The 21,228-nt window shown below is 39.2% G+C and overlaps 1 protein-coding gene across 1 annotated transcript in view; it reads left to right on the forward strand.

Annotated features, from left to right (window-relative positions):
• hpse2 (heparanase 2) overlaps positions 1 to 21,228 on the forward strand; it is a 50,358-nt gene that overhangs the window by 943 nt on the left and 28,187 nt on the right. Inside the window, 2 exon segments of the mRNA XM_079362756.1 lie at positions 170 to 190; positions 192 to 412. Of these exon segments, the coding sequence (XP_079218882.1) occupies positions 170 to 190; positions 192 to 412 (242 nt within the window).

The raw sequence follows: 21,228 nt of genomic DNA on the forward strand, positions 1-21,228 counted from the left end.
AATTCCTCCAACTTCAAATATATTACTAAACTCCATAATATATTAAATAGGAAATAGTTTTGTTGTTAAGCTAATGTACCCTTTCTGACTAAATCACTTTGAGCCAGTGAATTCCTTATGGAATGCAAAAGGAATGTGTGAAAGTTTATTTAAAAAATACAAGTTATAGCAAAAGCTTGGACCCCCTGTTGAAAACAAAACACCTGTCTCATTTGTATTCTTTTGACATGTAAACAATGCCGGCTTCCAGACATTGTGCGCAGTGATATTGCATTGGACAAACAGAAAGGATGCAAAGTGGCCAACCATCCTGATATAATGCTGGAGCTACAGAGGGAGAAGGCTGCAACCACACAGCTCGTCCTGCTGAAAGAGCAACTGTCCAACATCTACAGCAACATTACAATAACAGGTAGGAGATCACACACACAAAAATGTCTTTTTGTCTCCTTTCTACATGTTGGACCTGGTCTGGGCTTTCGAGGTCACAAACACTCATACTATGCACATACGTACATACTCACACAAGGTTCAAAGCATGCCAATGGAAACCATCAGCTTTCAAAATGACAAATGCAATTTGTAAAGGAGGAATGTGAGGACGGATAGAAGGGTGCAGCAGCAGAGATTAGTAAACAGAGCGCTGACATTTTCACTGGTTACAGTTAACTCAGACTAACCACAGAAGAAGTCTGGAGTCTTGAATTTGGGTGGCCTGCCTTTCTTATCAGTTATTGTGATTGATTTCAGCATTTTGAAAAGGATGTGGGTTGGAAGGCTTTTTTTGCTGTTGGCAGGATTGATTTATAAAAATGAGAGAGCCGTCCTATAAGTGAGTTAGAAATCCGGAGAACTCCTGAGAAAATCACTGTGGACTTGAGAATTCGGGGTCCAACCCATTTGAAGAGAATATATATAGTTTTTCTAAAATATAATTTAAATGGTTTAAAAGTGAGAAACAGTTGTTCTCTGTAGATCCAGAGAAATATGAAATATTCAGCGATGTATTTTAAAATGAATTTGACAAATTAGGTAAAACAAACAAATCAAGCCAAAGTAAACCCAGTTGAAAATGACCCTCAAGTGTTTGTGAATAAGGAATCAAGGTGGATATGAACGACTGGGATCAGCTGCATATTTTCAAATAGTCTCAAGTGCTTGAGTCAAAACATTGCCTTGTTGTGTTTTACATATTGGGCAGATGCAGAGAGAGAGAATTTGAACCTGTTTGCGTGGGGAGGGTCAGTTTACAAGTTTAATTCAGGAGTCCTATAAAGCTCCCAGAATTTAATGTTCTAGTGCTGCAACTGTGCCAATATACGTCAGTATCATAACCCTTTTAGTCTTTCAATTTGCTCACACAAGAACAATGTAAGGGAAGTATTTAAAAAGGTCTACGTACGTCCGGCATTTATAGTTTTCATCAGTCTGTTGTATTTTTCCTCAAACTTGCTGATCGTGACATTTTTCTTTAGACGATTTTATTTGATTTGACAATTTCTTGATAAAATGTGGAAATATTTGTAATGTGAATCTTGCAGGAAAAGACTTTTCTTTTTGAATTCAATTATAAGGCTCCTAAAATAGCTTTTCCAAATCCCCCGGGTTTGTCTCTGGACCTTGATGCTATAAGGTGCATGTCATCCCCATTCTTTCTCACTTTTCCTGTCTGACTTTACATTTTTAGCTGATAAATCCAGAGGTTGTGGCGTCGGTAGCCCAGTGGTTAGTGCATGTACGTAGGCTGAACTCCTCAAAAGCGGACGGCTCAGGTTCAAACTCCATCTGTTGCTCCTTTCCTGCATGTTCCATCTATCCACTATCCTGTCTCCTAAATAATGGCCAAAAAATAAATACAAAGGAAAAAAAAGAAAAGATTTTCACACACACACACACACACACACACACACACACACACACACACACACACACACAGTAACACTATCCTAAATCATATCCTTAAACATAGAAAAATATGAAAATACTCTTTAAAGTGTACAAAAAATAGATTATGCTGACTTTAAAGATTAGAAAAATGTGTTTGAAATTTTGTAAGCCTCTGTGCTTGTTGATGTTGTTCTGTTTTGTAAATGTGTGTGTTGTCATCATCTTTATATCTGGCAAAGCACAGCTATAAAAGTACTGTTTAAAACTTAGTAAGCAAAAACAAATTAATATATTCATGTAGGAAGAAGATAGACCCGCATACTAACTCAAATGCCACAAAAAGTTTTGAGCGAGGGTGCGGGCCTGTCTTCCTCTTCAGTCGGCTGTTTTTGCACCGGCCAACCTACTTGATGTGCGTATAACCACCTCCTTTCACTTTGTACATATGTGTAAAAAAAATAATGTTTTGATATATTACAAAGCTTTACATCATCAAATCCATATTTGACAGCCAGCCTCTTTTCCACACATGTGAGACGGTGCTAATGTTTCTCAAAATGATGTCCATATTTCCCATAAAACCCGACTGCTACTTCCTGTCACTTTAGAAATGTTATTCAACCTCTGGCTCCTTTGTGCAGCTGCTGCACAGAGACTGACTGAGGCGAGCACATTTCTCCATTAAAGTAAAGAATAACAAACATAGTATTGATTTACCGATGATAAAATGTGCTAAGATACTTTAAGCTTCTTCTACTGCTGTGCAGACTTTAATTACTTTGGTTAACTGCCTACAGTAGAAATATAAAAATATTCTGACTGATTATACAGGTGGGCCGGTGATGAAATTAAAACAGAAAATATTGATGCAGTAAAACTTATGTTAACAATGAATCACTACTGAGTCTCATTTTCCCACATCCTAGAGATTTTTGCACCATTTTGCTGATTGATTCTGGCCCAATGGGAGCCTTTGTCTTGTTAGCTGTAAGCTCCTGCTGCTATGATGTTTTCTATTTAAGGATGAAGTAGGGCTGAGAGACAGAGAGCGCCTTTGAGACTGTGCTATTGTTGTTATCACGCAGGACGAAGACGAAGCCAAGGAAGGCGTTTATTCAGTGGACTGATTTATGTGAGGCGGTCTCACAAAAACAAGCATCAATCAGTGTTTTTTTTTTTTTTTTTTTTTTTTTTAAATGTGTGCTTTAATAAGTCAGTACAGCTGTAAGAGACAAAACACCCTGAGAATAGTTAGGCAGTGATAGGTAGAAGAGGGTCGTGAGGGAGTCTGTGTTTATATTATGTATGTAAGACAAAGGATAATTATTGTGAAAGTAAGTAAGTGAGTAATTATTAGTTTACAGTTATTTTAAAGAAAATAGAACAATTTCTATGATAATGGTAAGGTAGGGGATAGCCTGCCTATTTCCAATAAAGACATAATTTAATTCTTAAGTGATTTCATATGCCTTTTACATTGCGAGTGTTGTAATTAAGCTCTGCTGTCACAATTCTCTATGGCACAATAGTGAGCATACATAAAATAAAAGAATAGTAAATGTTGATATAGGTTTCAGGTAAAGTGTTTTTTTTTTAAAAAAAAACCCAAAAATAACCTCACATTACGACATCAATCAGGTGTTTTTTCTTTCAACCACTTATTTATTTGCAATCCAGCAGGTAACAGAGGGATACAGGTATCAATAATTCTCTTTCGGAAAAAAGAAATTAGTATGAGGAAAACAAAATGGTCTGACAATGAAAAAGAGAGACAGCAGGAGCACTTCTGGTTACCCTCAAACCACCGGTGCTCCGGGAAGGGAAACCTTAAGACCAAAAAACATCAGTATACATCAAGGGGACGGTTGTAAAAACTTCACCCTGAAGAAGGTTGGTGTTTTTGAATGTTTATAGCCCAATGAATTAAAGGCCTTTTTGTGCCTGGACCTGGATTATTTATTCTCATGATGTGCGAACGACTTGAGATTGTTCTTAAATCTTGTTTTTAAATTTGGAGCTTCAGTTTTGATTTTGGTGTGGTGCACACTCAAGTCTTGTGGAATTTACTATAATAATTCTTCCGCCTTTTTTCACTCTTTGGCGCCCCCTGTGGACAAAGTTGTGTGTCTTATCTTTGCTGATGATGTCCAAAACAACACATTGCAGTATTTTCTGGCAAAAAAAAAAAAATCTTTTATATGTCAAACGCATTGTGCACTTTGAAACTTAATGTCAAACAAAAGCTGTGTCTGCTGTTCATCTCCTGATTTGTCACCTGTCGAGCAGCAGTGGTCAGAGAAATGATATGTTAACTATAAAGGAATAATAAATCTTCTTTCTGTCCGACTGGTTTGCCTTTGTAAGTCAAACAGATGTATCAGTGGTCATTTTAGTCTTTCCTGGCCTGCTGCATAGGGGGATAAAGCAAAAAGAATAGACCTAAGGATTCTGAAAACTACTGAAACTGACATGTTTGAATCATGGTCTCTTTATTACACTTTGAGCTACAAGAATGTAGTGCAGGCTAGAATAAGTGCAAACTCTTCTCATCTCTGTGTACAATCACACAGAGGCACTAGGGATGTGTTTAAATATGGTCTGGCAACAATCAGCCGAGTTTGTGTATCTGTGTGTGTGTGTGTGTGTGTGTGTGTGAGTGTGTTTGTGTGTAGGGGAAGGCAGGTGGTGTTTAAAGGACCTTTAACAGCCTTGCGCCATCCTTTTCCACTCACCAATGCATGACCCCTGACCTAGGCTTGTTAGAGCTCTCAATAATGGGGCCGCTCCGAGCTTACACACACTCTTTCAGTGGGGGAATGAGTCGGGAAAATAACCCGAGCTCAGACTAAGGTAGGATCAGCATCCTCTCACATCTCTCTGCAGGAGTTTATCCCTCCATCGGCGACCACGTCTTCGTTGTTCCTCCTCTCATTCCATCAGTTCCTTCATGTCCACAACTTAACACCTCCCTGATCGTTCTCTCGCTCATGTTTACTGTTAGTCTAGCTGTGTATATTGTGACTTCATGTGAAAGTCTTATGTTTATTTCACACCTCTGAAAATGAGGCAGTCAGTCCGTTCAACCTGTGACCTCAAAGTCCTCGTCCGTGTGTTTAAGGCTCAATGGATAAACACCTGCATTTAGGAATTCCTATACTATGTTGTTCTTGTCATCTGTGGCCGGCCAGTCATTATTTGTGAACATGGACACGGAGAAAATCTTTCCAAAACAGAGAAACTGGAGAAGCATGATTCAAACATAGGATGTTTTTAGTTATAATGTATGCAGCTGCTCTTGAGACCAGGGATGGAATACTTCTTTTGCTTTTTCTGTTGGAGAGATGATGGTTATCCCTTTAAATGTTTACTTTGATTTTCAGGAAATAGGAAACATTGTGCACACCTGAAAAGTATTAATAGTTTAATCCAGCAATGGGCAAGTGGCAGCCCGGGGGCCACATGCAGCTCCCCTTTGCCTGTTGCCCTCAGGTAAATTGTTGGAATGTTGGAAACGAAGAGAACATGACAAAGTCTGAAGCTTGTGGCCGTAACTGGGAGATAAAAATCAAACAAATACAAATGAGCTGAAGTAATTTGTTCTTTTAGAAAGCAGCGTCAGTGGTGGTCTTGACGGGTTTTATTTTAAATCAGTAGGACTGCCCAGTCTGAGACCGAGACAAGACAGAGCAAAAAGGCTTTGGAGATGAGACTTGGAACTTTAAAAAGTGACCTCGAGACTGGTCTTGAGATAGAGACTGATTTTGAGTACTACAACATTGAAAGAAAGGGGGGGGGGGAGAACTCTGTTTTTTTGCATTGATTTTGTAGTAAGCACATTAAGCATTACAGTTGCACCGGAGTTCTAAATATGAACTTTGTGTATCATAGATGCTTATAAAAGCTATGTATTCTTTCCTATGGTTGAATTTTAAGTCCACCTAAGAGTATCCTGCAATTTGGCCCTCTGGCAGTGAGAATTAAATGAACGTGGCTCTTGCTTTGACCAACGTTGGCCATCCCTGATTTATTCAATGGCAGCAAAACAGTTTGATTCTGCTTTTCAGTCCTGCTGTGAATGTCTGAAATATAGACATTGCCTCTACAATGTTTTGTGTTATAGAGACTTGGATTTACATATGACATCAAACCTGAATTTTTTATGCATTTACTAGAGGTTGAGTCACACCGTGGACATTTAGATATTGTGATTGTAAAGATATTTTTGTTGCAAACAAGCAGCAACAGGATTGGTGATGGAGGAGAGGGAAGTGGAGCAATCTGGATGAAATGGAGGGCCTACGTAGGTCCAAAACAGTATGGAGCTTATGGAGGTTTCTGGTGTACCTCTGACAGTTGTGTAGGCACCCACTTTAAAGAGGCAGAGACCTTACTGCATTAGGCGCTGCTGCAACTCCTGGCATGTGACCATTTGGTGCACGTCTACCCCCCCCCCCCCCTTCTCTTCCCCACATTTCCTGTCTCTCTTTAGCTGTCCCATCTAACAAAGACATAGGCCAAAAATCTTACGTTACAAAAGGAGCTTCAGTAACCCAGATGTGTGGCAGCCATGTTCGACTTGAACTCATTACAGAGCCAGAAGACATTGGTTTGTTAAGAGACTTTACATTGTTAGCAACCACTGGACAATGCATTACATCTAATCTCTTCTGGGATTTCCCCCTGTGCAAATGTGTGTAAATCACCCCCTGCTTACATTCATGTTACCTCTCAGGAGAAAATGTAAACAACGGCTCTTTCACACCCAGGCATCAATGACATGCATTAAAATAACCGCACAGAAATTGTCTAACTTCTTGCTAATGTTTAGATAATTTCTTGGGCGGTCACACTGGGCAGATGTATAAAACTGACTTTGCTTCAGAAGTAGGTAGAAACTCTTCTTATGTTTAATGTGCGTTACTGTAATAGAGATGAGTCTAAAGTTGGCTTCATGATCAAGCACATGGCAACCAGCCTGACATCATGATTTAGACCCTTCTCTTTCCTTCTTTGCTAGTCTGATCTCACATGAACAGCATCAAGTGGCACAAATGTTTATAGTGTCTAATCACTTTTAAGGTTTAAGTCAACATGCTAGAGTATATCGGACACTTACAGTCGAGTCGCTCTCTTTGAACTGACATAGTGGTGCAGCAGTCACAGCCAGAAGCCTCTCAATGAGAGCCACAGGGCTCCATCCAAAGGAAACATGAGAAGAACAACAATATAGAGAAGTGTGAAGCAACACTAATGTAACCCTGCTTTCAAAACAAACATATGAAGGCAGAGAGAGCAAGGATAGTTTTTTCATCTGAGGTAGTGACTGTAGTGCAGAGTGGTGTGCCCACTGTTCACACTTGCGGCTAAAATGTAACTTAGATGGGCTGGTGGCTCAGTGGTTAGTGCGCGCGTCCCCATGTATGGAGGCTACAGGCCTACGGCCCGGGATCGACTCCATCCTGTGGCTCCTTTCCCACATGTCAATCCCCACTCTCTCCTCCTTTTTTCCTTCTCTATCCACTGTCCTCTCCCTCCAAGAAATGCCCAAAAGCCCAAAATAAATGTCACTTAGTTAAACTTTGATACCACATGACACAGTCCCTCCCTCCAGAATGATCGAGCAGGTACACTTTTGGCTTATGCTTAGCATGCAGGAGCTTATAAGCTGCTTTTTGGACTTCACATCATTCTACATTTGACTTTCCTTTATTGTTATGTGTTTAATGATTTTGATGCCAAACCTGTGAACTAAGGAGCACACGTTTCAGAATCTTACAATCAGAATTGGTTTTATCAGCAAGTACATTGACATATTTGAGGAATTTGTCTTAGCGTGTTGGTGCAAAAGAAAAACTCCAAGGCTAAAATAACAAATCGTTAAATAAAATATAAGATAAAATATACAACCAGTTTGGCAGAATCAGTAAATAAATGTAATGTAGTAAATATAGTAAAATAGTGAAGGGCTGTATTAAATTCCTGCCCCTGACAAAAAGCTGATGAGTCACTAAACAGCATAGAGGGAGTGAGTGAGAGAATGGCAGAAGATCAAATATCTGAAAAGTCAAACATGAGAAGCAGCAATAGAAGGAGGAATTCACTAAACATCTGTGACTGGCCTGAAAATGTTTTCATCTAAACAAACTGGCTCAGCTGTCTACAGTCAGAGGGCCTCTAGTTATAACTTTCTGTTTTTACTCATTTGAAAATCAAAACACATTTTCTTGCAGCAATGGGAAACAGGCTCCATCCTTCTCATTTGTTTTGCTGCAAGTCCTCCCAGTTTATTATTCACTCTTTTTTTGTCTCATATTCAATCTCTTCAAACTAAGGAAACACCAGAGTTCTGTCTCTTTGGTCCACCCTGTCTCTTTGTGAAAAATCACCTGAATCCAAACATGCACACACCACATAGAAGGTGTAAATAGTGATTGATTGAGTTCTTGGTGTTGCAGCTGCTTCAAGATCAAATCCATCTTCAGCTCAATGCCTCGTGCTAATTTATGAGTTTCTTCTGCCAAGTTTCACACTGTAACACTGCAGGTCAGCCTGGACACTATGAACATGAATATAATCTGTTTTGATTTGTTGATATTCATATAACGATATTATGGGATATGAGCTGTTATTATTGATGTTGGAAGGCACAAGGGTAAAATGAAGGGCGTTAAAGATTTTCTGCATGTTTTCACACATCAATTTTTGATTTATGTAACAATAAAAAAACAACCCTGGAAGCCTGCAGTGCTGCAAACGAGTGAGAGTAGTCTGACCTCATGCATCTGCTGAAAGCTTTCATGTTTGTAATAGAAATACAACTTAAGCTTTGGAACATTATAAAATATAAACATAGAACATTGGTTTAAAGCTATCTCTCACAAGAAAAGATGATTCTGTCAATAACATGCCCACAGGTAAAAAAAAAAAAAAAAAACTAACAGCTTTCTCTTTTAGAAAGCTTTTTTTAACATGAAAAATGTTTTTGTTTTTTTTAATTATTTATTTATTTATTTTTTAAATCTATCTTTTGGGTCTTTTTGCCTTCATTGGATAGGACAGCTAAAGAGAGACAGACAATGTTGGAAGGAGAGTGTGTGGGAAGACATGTGGCAAAGAGCTAAAGTCGGCCACGAACCCACTGCGATGAGGACCACAGCCTCTGCACATGGGTAGAGTTCTGAGAAGAGTGGATATAATCTCATATCAATCTCTAATATCTCAGCTGGCATGTCAATACGTTTTTATAAACCATTTCTTTCGCCCTACACCTGGTAGTTTATTTTCTAAGGACTTATTCATTACGAATATTCATATTTTATTCTTATTTCTCTGATATGTACAGAGATATAGATACAAATGTCACCCGTGCAAACTGGACTGGAGTGAGAGAATAGAGGAATCCACAGAAATACCAAGTTTGAATCTGAATGAACTTTATATGAGCCAGAGTTTACTATAGCTAATTTCATTTGGACTCTGCTCACTTTGGTTTTTGGGTTTCATTCATGTTAAATTGTTTGTGGCATTAGATTAAATGATGTCAACACTTGTAACTCTGATGCTGATGATGTATTAAAACCAGAGCAGAACGTTCTCTGGAGATTGCCAACAGCGCTGAAGGCTTGATTCAAGCGAAACAAATTGAGATCCTGGCATGTGAGGATTGTGTGGATCATTAAAGACATCAGCTGTCTGAATCTAGTCTTTAGAGCCAAACCTTCTTGGCCGCTACTCGACAAAGCCACATTTAAATAACAGAAATACTCTATCATTGTTTCATTCAGCTTGAACTTGTACAGTACATAATCTCTCTTCCTATCTCTAAATATAAAAATGTCTTCATTTACTTGAAATGTCCTACACAGGAAGGACAGTTTCTCTAGGCCACTAAATGTCTCTCTGCATTTCAGTTGTCTTAAACTCATGTTGTTGTTTTTTTCCCGTTTTGATTTTACAATGAATCTTTATGAAGAGTAATACACTTAAGCACCTATGAAACTTTAATTTCATGTGGATTTTTGCAGCCCTTTGGGGACCAAACACAACGTCTTTCTTATTTGTTGATTCTTTACTGTACATGTGTAATACCCTCTAAAGAAAAACCTCCTGCGTCCTTTTAACCGATGTACCACTCACTGTGACATTTGCAGAGGACCATGTAAACAGAGACTCTTATGGTTTGCATGCTGTGCTTGGTATTGTCAAATTCCAAACTGAGGCAGCCGTGACAGCCATTTAGAATAAATATTTAGGCATTTCCTTGCAGATGCTCTGTTTTGCATTGATGGCTCTCTGGAATAAACTCCCTACATTGCATTTAGATAACTTAAATTATTAGATAGCTAAAGTACAAAAAGCGTGGCCTCAGTAAAGAGCCCTGTGGCACACCATTGCACAGTTTCACACATGGAGGCCTTTTACAATGTATCAGAGTATTTTTAGAACAAAGGAGCTCTGTTGGAACATGATTACATTTAACTTGACATGACCTTATTATACCTCAGTTTTCAGTCTTACCTGTCAGTTTACAATCGTCAGCATGATGTGAGCTCAGCATGACACACTCCTGACTGCCATACTTTCTGTTTTTTTCCCCTTTATTCTTTCCACATGGCCTGCAAAGATCCAGAAGTGTCTGTTTTTCCTAGATCTCAAGAATATCATCGTGTTAAAATCCAGGATGGACTTAACATGTAATTCCATGTGTTTGCAATATGCCCTGAGACAAGTGCCAGCAACCTGCAAACGAATGTAATTTTAATAGCCTGATGCATGGGAAATGTTTGAAAGCCGTCCTTCCTCTACTATGATTGTTTGGCATGACATCCAACCTCCACATTTTTCCTCAGAACTCAAGAAAACATACGTTTTGTGTCAAATTTCAGTCCATGGCACTGTGTTCTTGAGTGCTGTGAGCCGGTTCGTATGGGATAGACCTGTAGTGGGATTTCTGGTACCTCTTAAATGTGTTTGTGTGTATGTCAGTGTGAGCTCTCTATTTGTCTCGATGATGTTCTTATCCTGAGGGGAAACATGCCTCCTTCATTACCAGCTAGACACATCTTATTTCCTTAATTTGACTCTCAGGCTGTATGTTATTTATGAGATCGATTATGTTTGTGTGCGCGCGCCTTTCTTCATACATTCATAATGTTTATCCTGAAAGTAGAGTATGGTTCTGAAGCTGTAAATACTGTTAAGAGAAGTCATTTGACAGAGTGTCTCAAAATGTTAGAATAATGTTTCCTCTTTCAACTACTTACACTGGAATTTCAGACACTCATTAGCGTCACACAAGTGTTTGCAGCTTTACTGCACGTGTGTGTGTTCCTGGACTGGGTCTTTCTTTCTTGTAGTCAAGACCACCCTATAGTTTAAAACTTGAATAAGATACTGTCACCTCTTTTGTTGTCTTCAACTTAATGTCATTATAATTCTTCTCTTAATATTTAAGTTTTTATGATACTAGTTTGCAATGGAAACTTTTTAAAGAAAGAATGAAGTTTAGGAAATTACGTCATCCAACAAACGTGCAATTGCTAAATTTCTCTTTACAGACAGGTTCTGAGTTTAACCATCTCTAAGGTATAACAAACTTAAATATGAAATTTCCATCTTTCTTTTCTACTGCTTTGTCTGTACCTCATTGAGCTAGTTTGACACATGTTTTCTATCAAAATTTGAATTATTAGAGTTGGTAGATTGTTTTTCTTCTCTTTTAAATATTTTCCTAAATGTGTCAACATGCTCATTTAAATAAGAAAATGCCAGATTTGGTTCATACTTGAGCACTGGAGGCATTAATCTAATTTATGGTGTCAAAGCGACCCCTTATATTTCTGTAAATTCGAGAAAATGTTGCTTGCATAAGACTTTGGCATGCCTCTCTTCTGGCCACTTGTGAATCCCCTTAATCCCTCCTTTTCTCGCTCTCAGCATATGGTTGGTTGTATTGTGTTGGACCTTGTCAGAGGCCATCTATCACTCAGTGGTGTCCTGCTGAGCGAGAGATCTACAACACAGCTCTCCGAAAAGAGAAAACAAGAGGGAACAGAGTTGAATAAAAGAGAGCGAGTAAAGGCATTGAGTGAGTGAGAGATTAAATAATAGCAGAAGACAGATTGGGAAAAAAAAAAAAAACAAGAGACAGAATAAAAGGAACAATGAAAGAACAAACTATAAAGATGAATAAAACATTTCCCACAAATAAGGCCAAGAGAGTGTTCCTGATTTGTCTCTGAAGCTTTTTAACCTCCCAGCCAGTTCGAGCAGTGAGGACTGATCGACCCAGCTGACACCTGTAGTGTAAAAACTCTGCCTTCGGTGTAGATCACACCTGTAAGGCTTCAGGAGCTTCAGTCCTGTTAGACTCCCAAACCACGAGAAGAATAAAAAACAACTTTGAGATCTCCAAAGAAAATAATAATAAACTAATAAAATACATGTTTTTAAGATACACATTTAAATTAGCATACATGTCTGTCTTACACGAAGGGGAATAAAACCAAAGAGCATCTTTTCACGTGATTTCCATGTCTGTAGAAATAACGTTTTTCTTAATGTGAATGTAAAATCAACAAAAGTTAAAAAAAATTTAAAAAAAACCCACACACAATAATCCTCATTGAAGGGTTCACAAGGAGACTAAAGCTGTACCTGCTCCAGAGGCATCGCTCCCGGCTGTCCGTGACCTCTGACCCTCACATAAAACAGGAACACATATGTGCCTCAGAGGGATGTTGTGAAGAAGCTACATCCTGATTATTGTGTTTTAAGATGTTGTCTGAAGAGTTCTGAAAACATCTGCTTGTAAGTCTCAATTAAAAGTTAGTATGGAAATGTGATATTTATGAGCATTGAACATTGATCAAAAGAGTCTTTTTGTTCTTTTTAATTCAGTCCAGGTTTTCTCTCAAACATGTTCCTTTTTTAACTTTCACGGTCCTTCATTATCAGTTTTATTTGTGTTCTTGTTCCAGCTGTTCTTGTTCAAATTTAAATATGTCTTCATCACTTGTTAATTTCCCACTTGACTGTTGACATTATTTGTATAGATCCATTTGAGAGGAGACAAAGACTGTCACCACTTGTTTTACAGTATAGTTACCCGCTGGGGGATTTTGAGTGCCATCATCAGAAGGGCAATTCAACATTTAAAGGTCGAAGGTTGGCGGGTCCTGAGCCCATCTTGAATCTACCAGAATTGCCAGATAACCTTCAGTGGATCCCCTTTGGGTCATGAAATCTCCCATAATCCTTCATATTTAGAGACGGTAATTAAAGTGTGTCGATTTTTGGATGTCTGGTGGCAAACTCTGGGATCTATCATCAATTCATTTTGTGTGCTTCTTTTGCTAAAGCTGCATTTAAGCTCAACAACAAAACCGCTCTCCCTTCTCTGTAACTGGTACCTCACTGTAAAGAACTACATCCTGATTTGCTGAGGTGACTCACATGCAGACTTTAAATATGGAAACTCAGTAATCCACTGATGCACTGAAATAGAAGCAGAACTCTATGACCAGTGCATCAATTAATACAACCAAACCTATTGAGCAGAAGTTCTATAGCATTACAGAGTTGGGTAATAAAAACATGTATCTGAAGCTATATGTATTTACAGAGTAGGGCTATATACGATTAAATAGATTCAGTATGTATAAACAGTAAAGATAAATAAGTTTAATTTTAGCGGATGAGGCTAGTGGCCAACTTAATAATTCAGTTCAGTGATTCATGAATAAAGATTAGTCTGAGTTTGTACATTTGGAAAATATTGCTGGTTATAATGAAGTGCTTCTGCTTGCAAATAGAGCATAAACAGCCTCGATTATTTGGTCTGAAAAGTTTCATATTTTAAGCGTAGAGATGAAATAACTTTTATTCACTCTTTGATTATTGACACTAAACATGCATGTCAGTCTTATGCAGAGCACATTGATTACTGCCTGTTTAGGTTAAATGTGCCTTAAACAATGCTTTTTAAGGGGATGGGGATGCTTTAATGGCTGTAAGCTTCATCAGACCTCAAACATATCTGTCCTTGATATAGAAGACTTTGAAAACAGACTAATAAAGTGGCAATCAAAATCACACAACTTAGATATCCAGGAAAAATAAGAAATCAAAAACCGACTTCGCAGCTGGATTTTCCCTATTTGAATTTCTGTTTTTATTTGTCGTGAAAAAAAATTGAACAGCTTAAAGCCTTTAGGAATTACACTTTGGCTTTTTGTTTACACTTTTAGTTGAGAAGAATGCTGTAAATGGAAGTGAGAAAAGTGTGATGGGCTAAAATCGTACTTCACAACCCACATCTCTGTCAGCAGCGTTTGTTTGTTTGCTTGTTTTTCAGTCTTAAAGTATGCCACAAACTTGGACGGACACATATGGAAACCAGTGAAGGCTTGGCTGTTAGGATGGTAACCTAGTTTTACTGAGACAAACAGCAGATAGTGGTTTGGCTATATCTGAAGATCAGTCACCTCCGAAAAGTTTATTGGCTCATTAGAGGCCTAATGGAAGCTTAATGTTAGGTGTGTGACCAAATTGGTTTCTCTCTCAAAAGCCAAAGTTTCTCTTTGTTTCTGTTTTTGTTAACTGGATCAAGTATCCAGTAATTGGTGCCTTGGTTTTTTTTTATTTGGGCATTTTATTAGATGCCGGGTGATGTATTGTTTCAAGATGACACAGTACAAGATGAAACTCTCTTTATATGGGCTTTCATCACTTAAGCAGTGCAGCCCATTCAAACATATTTAGTCTGTAGTATACAGCTGTTTATTTGTTGTTAGGAAATAAAAGCAGAAGAAGAGAAGATGGAAAAGAAGGACTGGGCTTGACTGGGTCTCACGTTTGATGAATCTCACCTCCTGTATTTGCCCTCCAGTTTGATTCTAAAGGCCAGTGAGACACCGCAGTATGTTATTGAAGGAATTTTATGAGTCCATAAGTGTGTAATGAAATTTGCCTCGGTCACAGGAGTGCAGCAGGGAAAGGAAAAGGGGAATTGAATTTTCGGTGGTATTTTCCTCAGACCTGCATTCCCTTAGGGAGTGTACAGGGTACGGTTTGCAGTGGCCCAGGCAAGAAGAGGCCAAGTGAAACCTTTCCCTGAGGTTTTGAACCTCTGCTGTGAATGCCAAAAGCCAACACCTCTAACCAGGAGCAGATGTGTGGCAGGCTTGGCCTGGTCCCTCTCCTGGCATAGTTAGAAAACTTGGACCTGATGCAGCCAGCTCGCAATGCTAATATCATGACTAGATGTCCTTCATTCTCTCTTCAGTGACCTTCACTGCCTTTAACATACCTCAGTGAACTTCCACACGCTCACATCAGCATTAACATCCCTCACTACAGCGATGCCACAGGTGATGTTGAACTTGATATTACACATTATCTTTTACAACATGACCTTTATCTTTTGATCTGTAGCATTCAGGTATAATTTAATAAAGTAGTAGCCTTGTGCTTCATGCGCTCGCCCCATGTACTTATGCTACAATCCTCCAGTTGGCTGGCCCGGGTTCGAATCCTAGCTGTGGCTCCTATATACAGCATTCATTCTGACTTAGTCCACTATTCTATAAGGAGCCCCAAAATAAATTATTTAAAATATATTTATAAATGTTTTACTATAAAAAAGGTCTCCTTAGTTTAAAAAAGTAAATAAATAAGAGAAGATGCTGATAAATGACAGGACGCTCTTCTTTCTTATCTTGCCAAACCTCTTGGGATTTTTTTTTCCTATAAAGCTGAAACATTTTTGAAATCCTCCAGATGTTACGAAAAACTTTTACTCCAGCCAGATAGGGATCACCTTTTTTACACTCAAAAGCTTAAAATGCATCTGACACGATATTTGATTGTGCTAACAATGCTTCTGTTCAGTGCATTTTCAAAATGTTTAAATTTCCACGTAAAACTTCTGTCTCATTCGTGATTCTTTGTTTGATAATTTGTCAAATATTGTTCTTTATTTCACCAGCTCCACTCTATGCAAATTAAACACGTTTGACCATATATGAATTATGTATTATGAATTACTTGAGTGAACTTAAAAGCATTTCTTACCAACCTCAGTGCAAAGAGGTCCAACATGCTTGAACTTTGCATAGATCTTTTAGAAAACATTATTTATTCAGATGCCTGGGTTTATAGTATATATTTGACAGATCACAGTTTTTTGAGGTTTTCCACAGAGGGGCGTCAAATGAATCTCTATTTATTTGTAAGAGTGGAAAAAAAATCTGCATGTTTATTTCAAATCTTTCAGAGTACAATGTGGTTGTTGCACCAGTTGAAAGCCCCACTGCAAGTGTGAAAGAAGGAAAGCAGAATGTCTTTTTTTCCCAAGCATCAAACATCTGAACAGACTAATTAATCAAAACATGATGTAAGAAAAAACAAATCCAATCCTCACTTGCGTGCAAACTCCTGTCAAACATATCTTTGCCAAGATGGAGAGCACAAATGGTGGGGAAAAAGTGTTTCAAATGTGTAAATAAGCCCAGATTCTTGTAACGCAGCGTCAGGTGCTCATTAGGCTGGCATCAGGAACCTCAGCAAGACCCACCAGAAGACAGTTGTGAGACTTAAGGAAGTGTTTGTAAAGGAGACTGCTGGAAAAAAAGGTCCCTTTCTCTTTTTCCATAAACATCAGGCAGGAAAAGTCCAAGTCCCAACTTTATCATAACTTTTCTGCTGGAACTCAAATGGGACTTAAAAGTGAAGAGTTATGAGAAGAGAGACGGCGGCAGCCTGAGGCAGGTCCCCCCTGTAGTGTTCGTCCTACATGTGGACAGCACTTTGGAAAGGAAACCATAATCCTTTCATTTTACTTTTTTTTTTCTTTTTTCCTCCATGCAGTACTGTGCTGTGGCAACATTTCATTACATTTACAACATATAGCAGGGCACATCAAAAGCGCTTTAACATCCTAAAACTGAGCAAAATAGCTGCTCTTCAATGGTGGTTCAAGCTTTTACGAAGCTATTAATAATCTATTTCACGCATCACAAAAAATGAGCTAACACTGAGTCATACATTTCAAAAATAAAAACAAATACATGAGGCAGCCTATTTTCAAAATTGAATTATTTTCTCTGCTTTAACTGGTTTACAATAATTACCGTAAATTCCGGACTATAAGCCGCTACTTTTTTCTCACACTTCGAGCACTGCGGCTTCTACTCCGGTGCGGCTAATGCATGGATTTTTTATGGGGGACAATGAGCTTCTGCCGCAAAAACATTTGACTTCGTCACGTCGGATCTTAATATCAGTCATTTTGCGCTTCATGCACGCACCCTCATGATGGAAAACACACGGAGAAATACATATGATGCAGCTTTCAAGTTAAAGGCGATCGACCTGGCTGTCAAAGAAGCTAACAGAGCTGCTGCACGTTAAGATGACACTGACAGCGACAACAGAGACTGAGGAAGTGAGTAATGAAGTCATTCTGAGGCAGTGAATGGATGGACTTTTTCTTGTGAAATATATTACGGTCATCTTTTTCATCAGCCGTGTTACAGACACCGTCGGCTAGGCTTCGTATTGTAACAGTTCATGTTGTAAAGTCAGTAGTTGATAATGTGTTCATAATTCCGATTATGTGGAGAGTCAGTGAATGCACCAGCGAGAACGTGTTGAGTGGCTGTATGAGAGAACGCTGGGGGAGAGAGTTGGATTGTTACGGCAAGTTACGTGTGTTGCTCTCTGCTGTAAACGGCGTGGTCACGGCCGACAGTGATCGGGTTATTAAAAGTTATTATTTGAACGCTCTCGTCGTCCTTTAACGTCCGTACGGACGCTACAGTATTTGCGGATGTTACCGGTAGCCTACGTCTGTGTAAATAGCTCTTGTTATAGCGTGGACACCTGCGGCTTATAATCAAGTGCGGCTTATATATGTACAAATACATTTATTTACTTATTTTTAGCCGGTGCGGCTTATATCCAGGTGCGCTCAATAGTACGGAATTTACGGTACACGCATTTGCAAAAGTAATTTCCAAGAATAATTTTAAAATGATCCCATAAATGTATTACATGATATTAAATGATTCATCCAATTATGTGTCATTTTTTAAATTATCAGTCATTATATTCTAAATAAATATCGATACATAAAAGAAAACATAGAAGTGTTGAAATGCAACCCATGTACTTGTTTAATCTGGCTCTGCTCATTCAGCTGAAGAGCAGGTCCTCCACTTTAACTAAAACATAACTAATGTGTGTGGATATGGTTAGAGAATGGAAGATGATTGCTGTGATTATGGTGATTATTCTCGCAGCGCGATGGAGCCTGGGATCCTGTGTGTTTGCTTTAGTGGACTGCTCGGGATCTGGTCTCCATAACCCTCATCCATCACAAGGCCTGGGATCAAAGATACCCTTCCAGAGTGGGGATTGTAGCAGATGTGCTAAATACCTCTAAAACAAATGTTGTGTTTGTCCTTGGTTCTCCAGTTGTGTGATTATTTTAGCATGATGAATGTCAAAGTGTTAAAAGAGGCATTTGCTGAGAACCTGGGTGTAATTGGAAGGATGAGTCATCGGTGATCTGCACTGTGTTTGAAGCATAAGCAGGTGTTTCATGGAAAGAGCTGCAGACACTGTTGTAAGTCCAAACTCTTTGATGGTTCAGGGGCAGTAAAGCCCGAGGCTAGTGTCCCTCTGTTTCTCTGTGTCTGCCCGCAGCACTCTTGTTTCTCTGCAATAACAGAGCAATCAGTGCTGAATTACAGCATCAGCAGAGGTGTGTGACCAGATAACTAACCTGATAGGAGCTGGAAACTTAACAACCACCCTCTTAGGGGGCGACAGTGTCACTAATCTTTGGTTGTAAAAATGTCAGGTGTGGCTCTCATGCCCTCCCTCCTTAACACCTCGGACTTAAAATTGACTTGACTTGTGATGGACCCAAGGTCTACTCCGTGTTTCACAACATGGAATCCTGTATCAGCTCCACATGGGATAATAGATACGTCCTGTTCTTTCTTTAACAAAACAAAAATAATTAGAATTAGAACATGACATTGGACTGCCCACGCTTGGGTTTTAATACTTAAGAATAAATTCTGATGCAACTAAAATACTTTTGGTTTTGCTTTCTTCCAGTGATACGGGTTGTCTTTGTGATTTCATTGGAAAACTTGTTATTGTTGGCCATCGGATGCATCTCCTCATTAGGAGATTGCTTTTTCGTCCCAGACAGACATAAAACTTAAGTCTATGTTTATGACTCAACAGCCCGTGCTGGTTTATAGTAACAGGATGATGTATGAACAATTTGTTTTCATGGGATCTTCATCTACAGTAAGATCCTATTTCTTTTCATATGTTTGCGTTTATATTTTTTTTTAGGTAGCTCCACACTGCAAACGAGACACGGTGATGTCTCCCTCCTGGGAAACATCAACACACCTTGTTGCTTTACAAGCCAAACACACAGTGAGGTCATTAGTATCTCACTGCCGTACTTTTCCCATTAGGACTGATAGACGGCAACCGTTGCCAAACAGATGTAAAAACCGCTCACACCTCATATGTATTTCCCTTACACCCTGTTTGAGTTATGGCACAAAGTCAATGAAAGGCACTTGATGTTACTGTGTCCACCTCTACATGTATGATCTGTTGTCTCCTCGAGTCTGTTTCCGGCCTAGAAATACAGAAAAATCCCCACAGAGCAGCAGAGACTAGATGTACTTTACATGGGGAGGAGTGTATGTTAACATACCGCTCATCTTACTCACCAGCTCTGTGGACTTGCACACTGGGTACATGAAGAGGGCCACACACACGTCTAGTCACAGCAAACTCACAGATTGAGGTAATCTCTCTCTCACACTCTTGTTTCCTCGTGCACACACATCGGTCCCCCTCTTGTTAGCGAATTGAAAACAGGTGCCCACCACATATCTTACATTCTTCCAAAATACAAAAGTGGTTTGACCTGACTGGTTTTGCTTGAATGAAAGAAGAGTCCGTGTAGAGATGTGTGTGTGTGTGTGTGTGTGTAGGTGTGTGTGTGTGTGTGTGTATGTATGTAAACATGGAGTCGTTGTGTTCTGTGCAACACGCTGGTGGAGCAGCACTCTCTCGCACTATATTAGAAACACATTTCTCCCTCTGTGCAACCTTAACATGCAGTGTCAAGTTAACATCAGGATAAGATGCAGATGCACTATATGCCAACATAGCAAACTGCTGCATTCAAAGGCTTTCTATTGAGCCATTGTAACAGTACTCTGGTCTGTCATTAATTCTTGGTCTGTTACAGATGAATGATTATCTGCAATGTTTTGACTGTCTTTTTAAAAATTGGAAAAACCCCAGTCTTGAGATGTCCTTGCTTCGGCCACAGCGTGTTTTTTTTGCAGCCACAGAGGCCTTGGTTAATGGAGAAACATGTCCAATGAGAAACAGAAGGCAGGGACTCACTACACAAGTCAGTGAAGCCGGGGAAAGAGGGGAGGTTGAAACCTTAATGGAGGGGCTGATGATAAATGCGCCCACACTTGAGTTTCCCTCGACATTTCAGCAGTTTACATCCCAATCTTTCACGACTCGTCAGACTGTTTGTCTGTGACCACTTGTGTGCATGTGGAGTGTGATAAGTAGAAATGGTAAATTACTTTTCAATCTGTCTGCTAAGACCTTAAATTCTGTCATCAACAATTGTCCCTCGTACAGAACAGTTTGATGGATGAAGTCTTAGAGGAGCTGTTTCCACCATGTTTTCCCCACTGAGTTCTCAGTCAGTGTGGCTTCAAAGTGTGTGTGACATTGCGCAGAGCATGTACTTTGTTATCTAACAGATAACAGACGTATGGGAAAATATAACTAATTTAATTTGATTAGTAAATGTTTTTCATCCACAAAGGATTGAGTTAGCACACATTTAAAGGGATACTTCACCCATTTGCATTAAGCTTGGTATCATTAGAGACCTGGATGTATTTTTCAATGGTTGTGCATCTGGCCCTCATTTTGCCCTGAGACGATAAAACATATTTCCTTGCCTGAAACGTTGCATTTGATAAGGCTGTTTTGGTTAGCAGGGGTGAAACTACATTTTTTGTTTCTCATTTTCTCCAGACCAATCACAGATCAGTGGGTGGGACCTCACTGCCAGGGTCAAAACTTAAAATCTGCCATATTGCTTGGAAGCTATGCTAACAGGCCCTGTGGATAAAGCTGATATAGAACAAAAAATGACCAAAAAAAAGTATGAATGGCTCTTTCTACCAGCTGCAATATAGCTGCAAGTCGTGCCTGCTGCCAACAGGTAGGGCAGCAGCTTTGAGAACAAGGAGAAAGGGTGGACGG

The sequence above is a fragment of the Symphodus melops genome (assembly GCF_947650265.1).
Source record: "Symphodus melops genome assembly, chromosome: 15".
Lineage (NCBI taxonomy): Eukaryota > Metazoa > Chordata > Actinopteri > Labriformes > Labridae > Symphodus > Symphodus melops.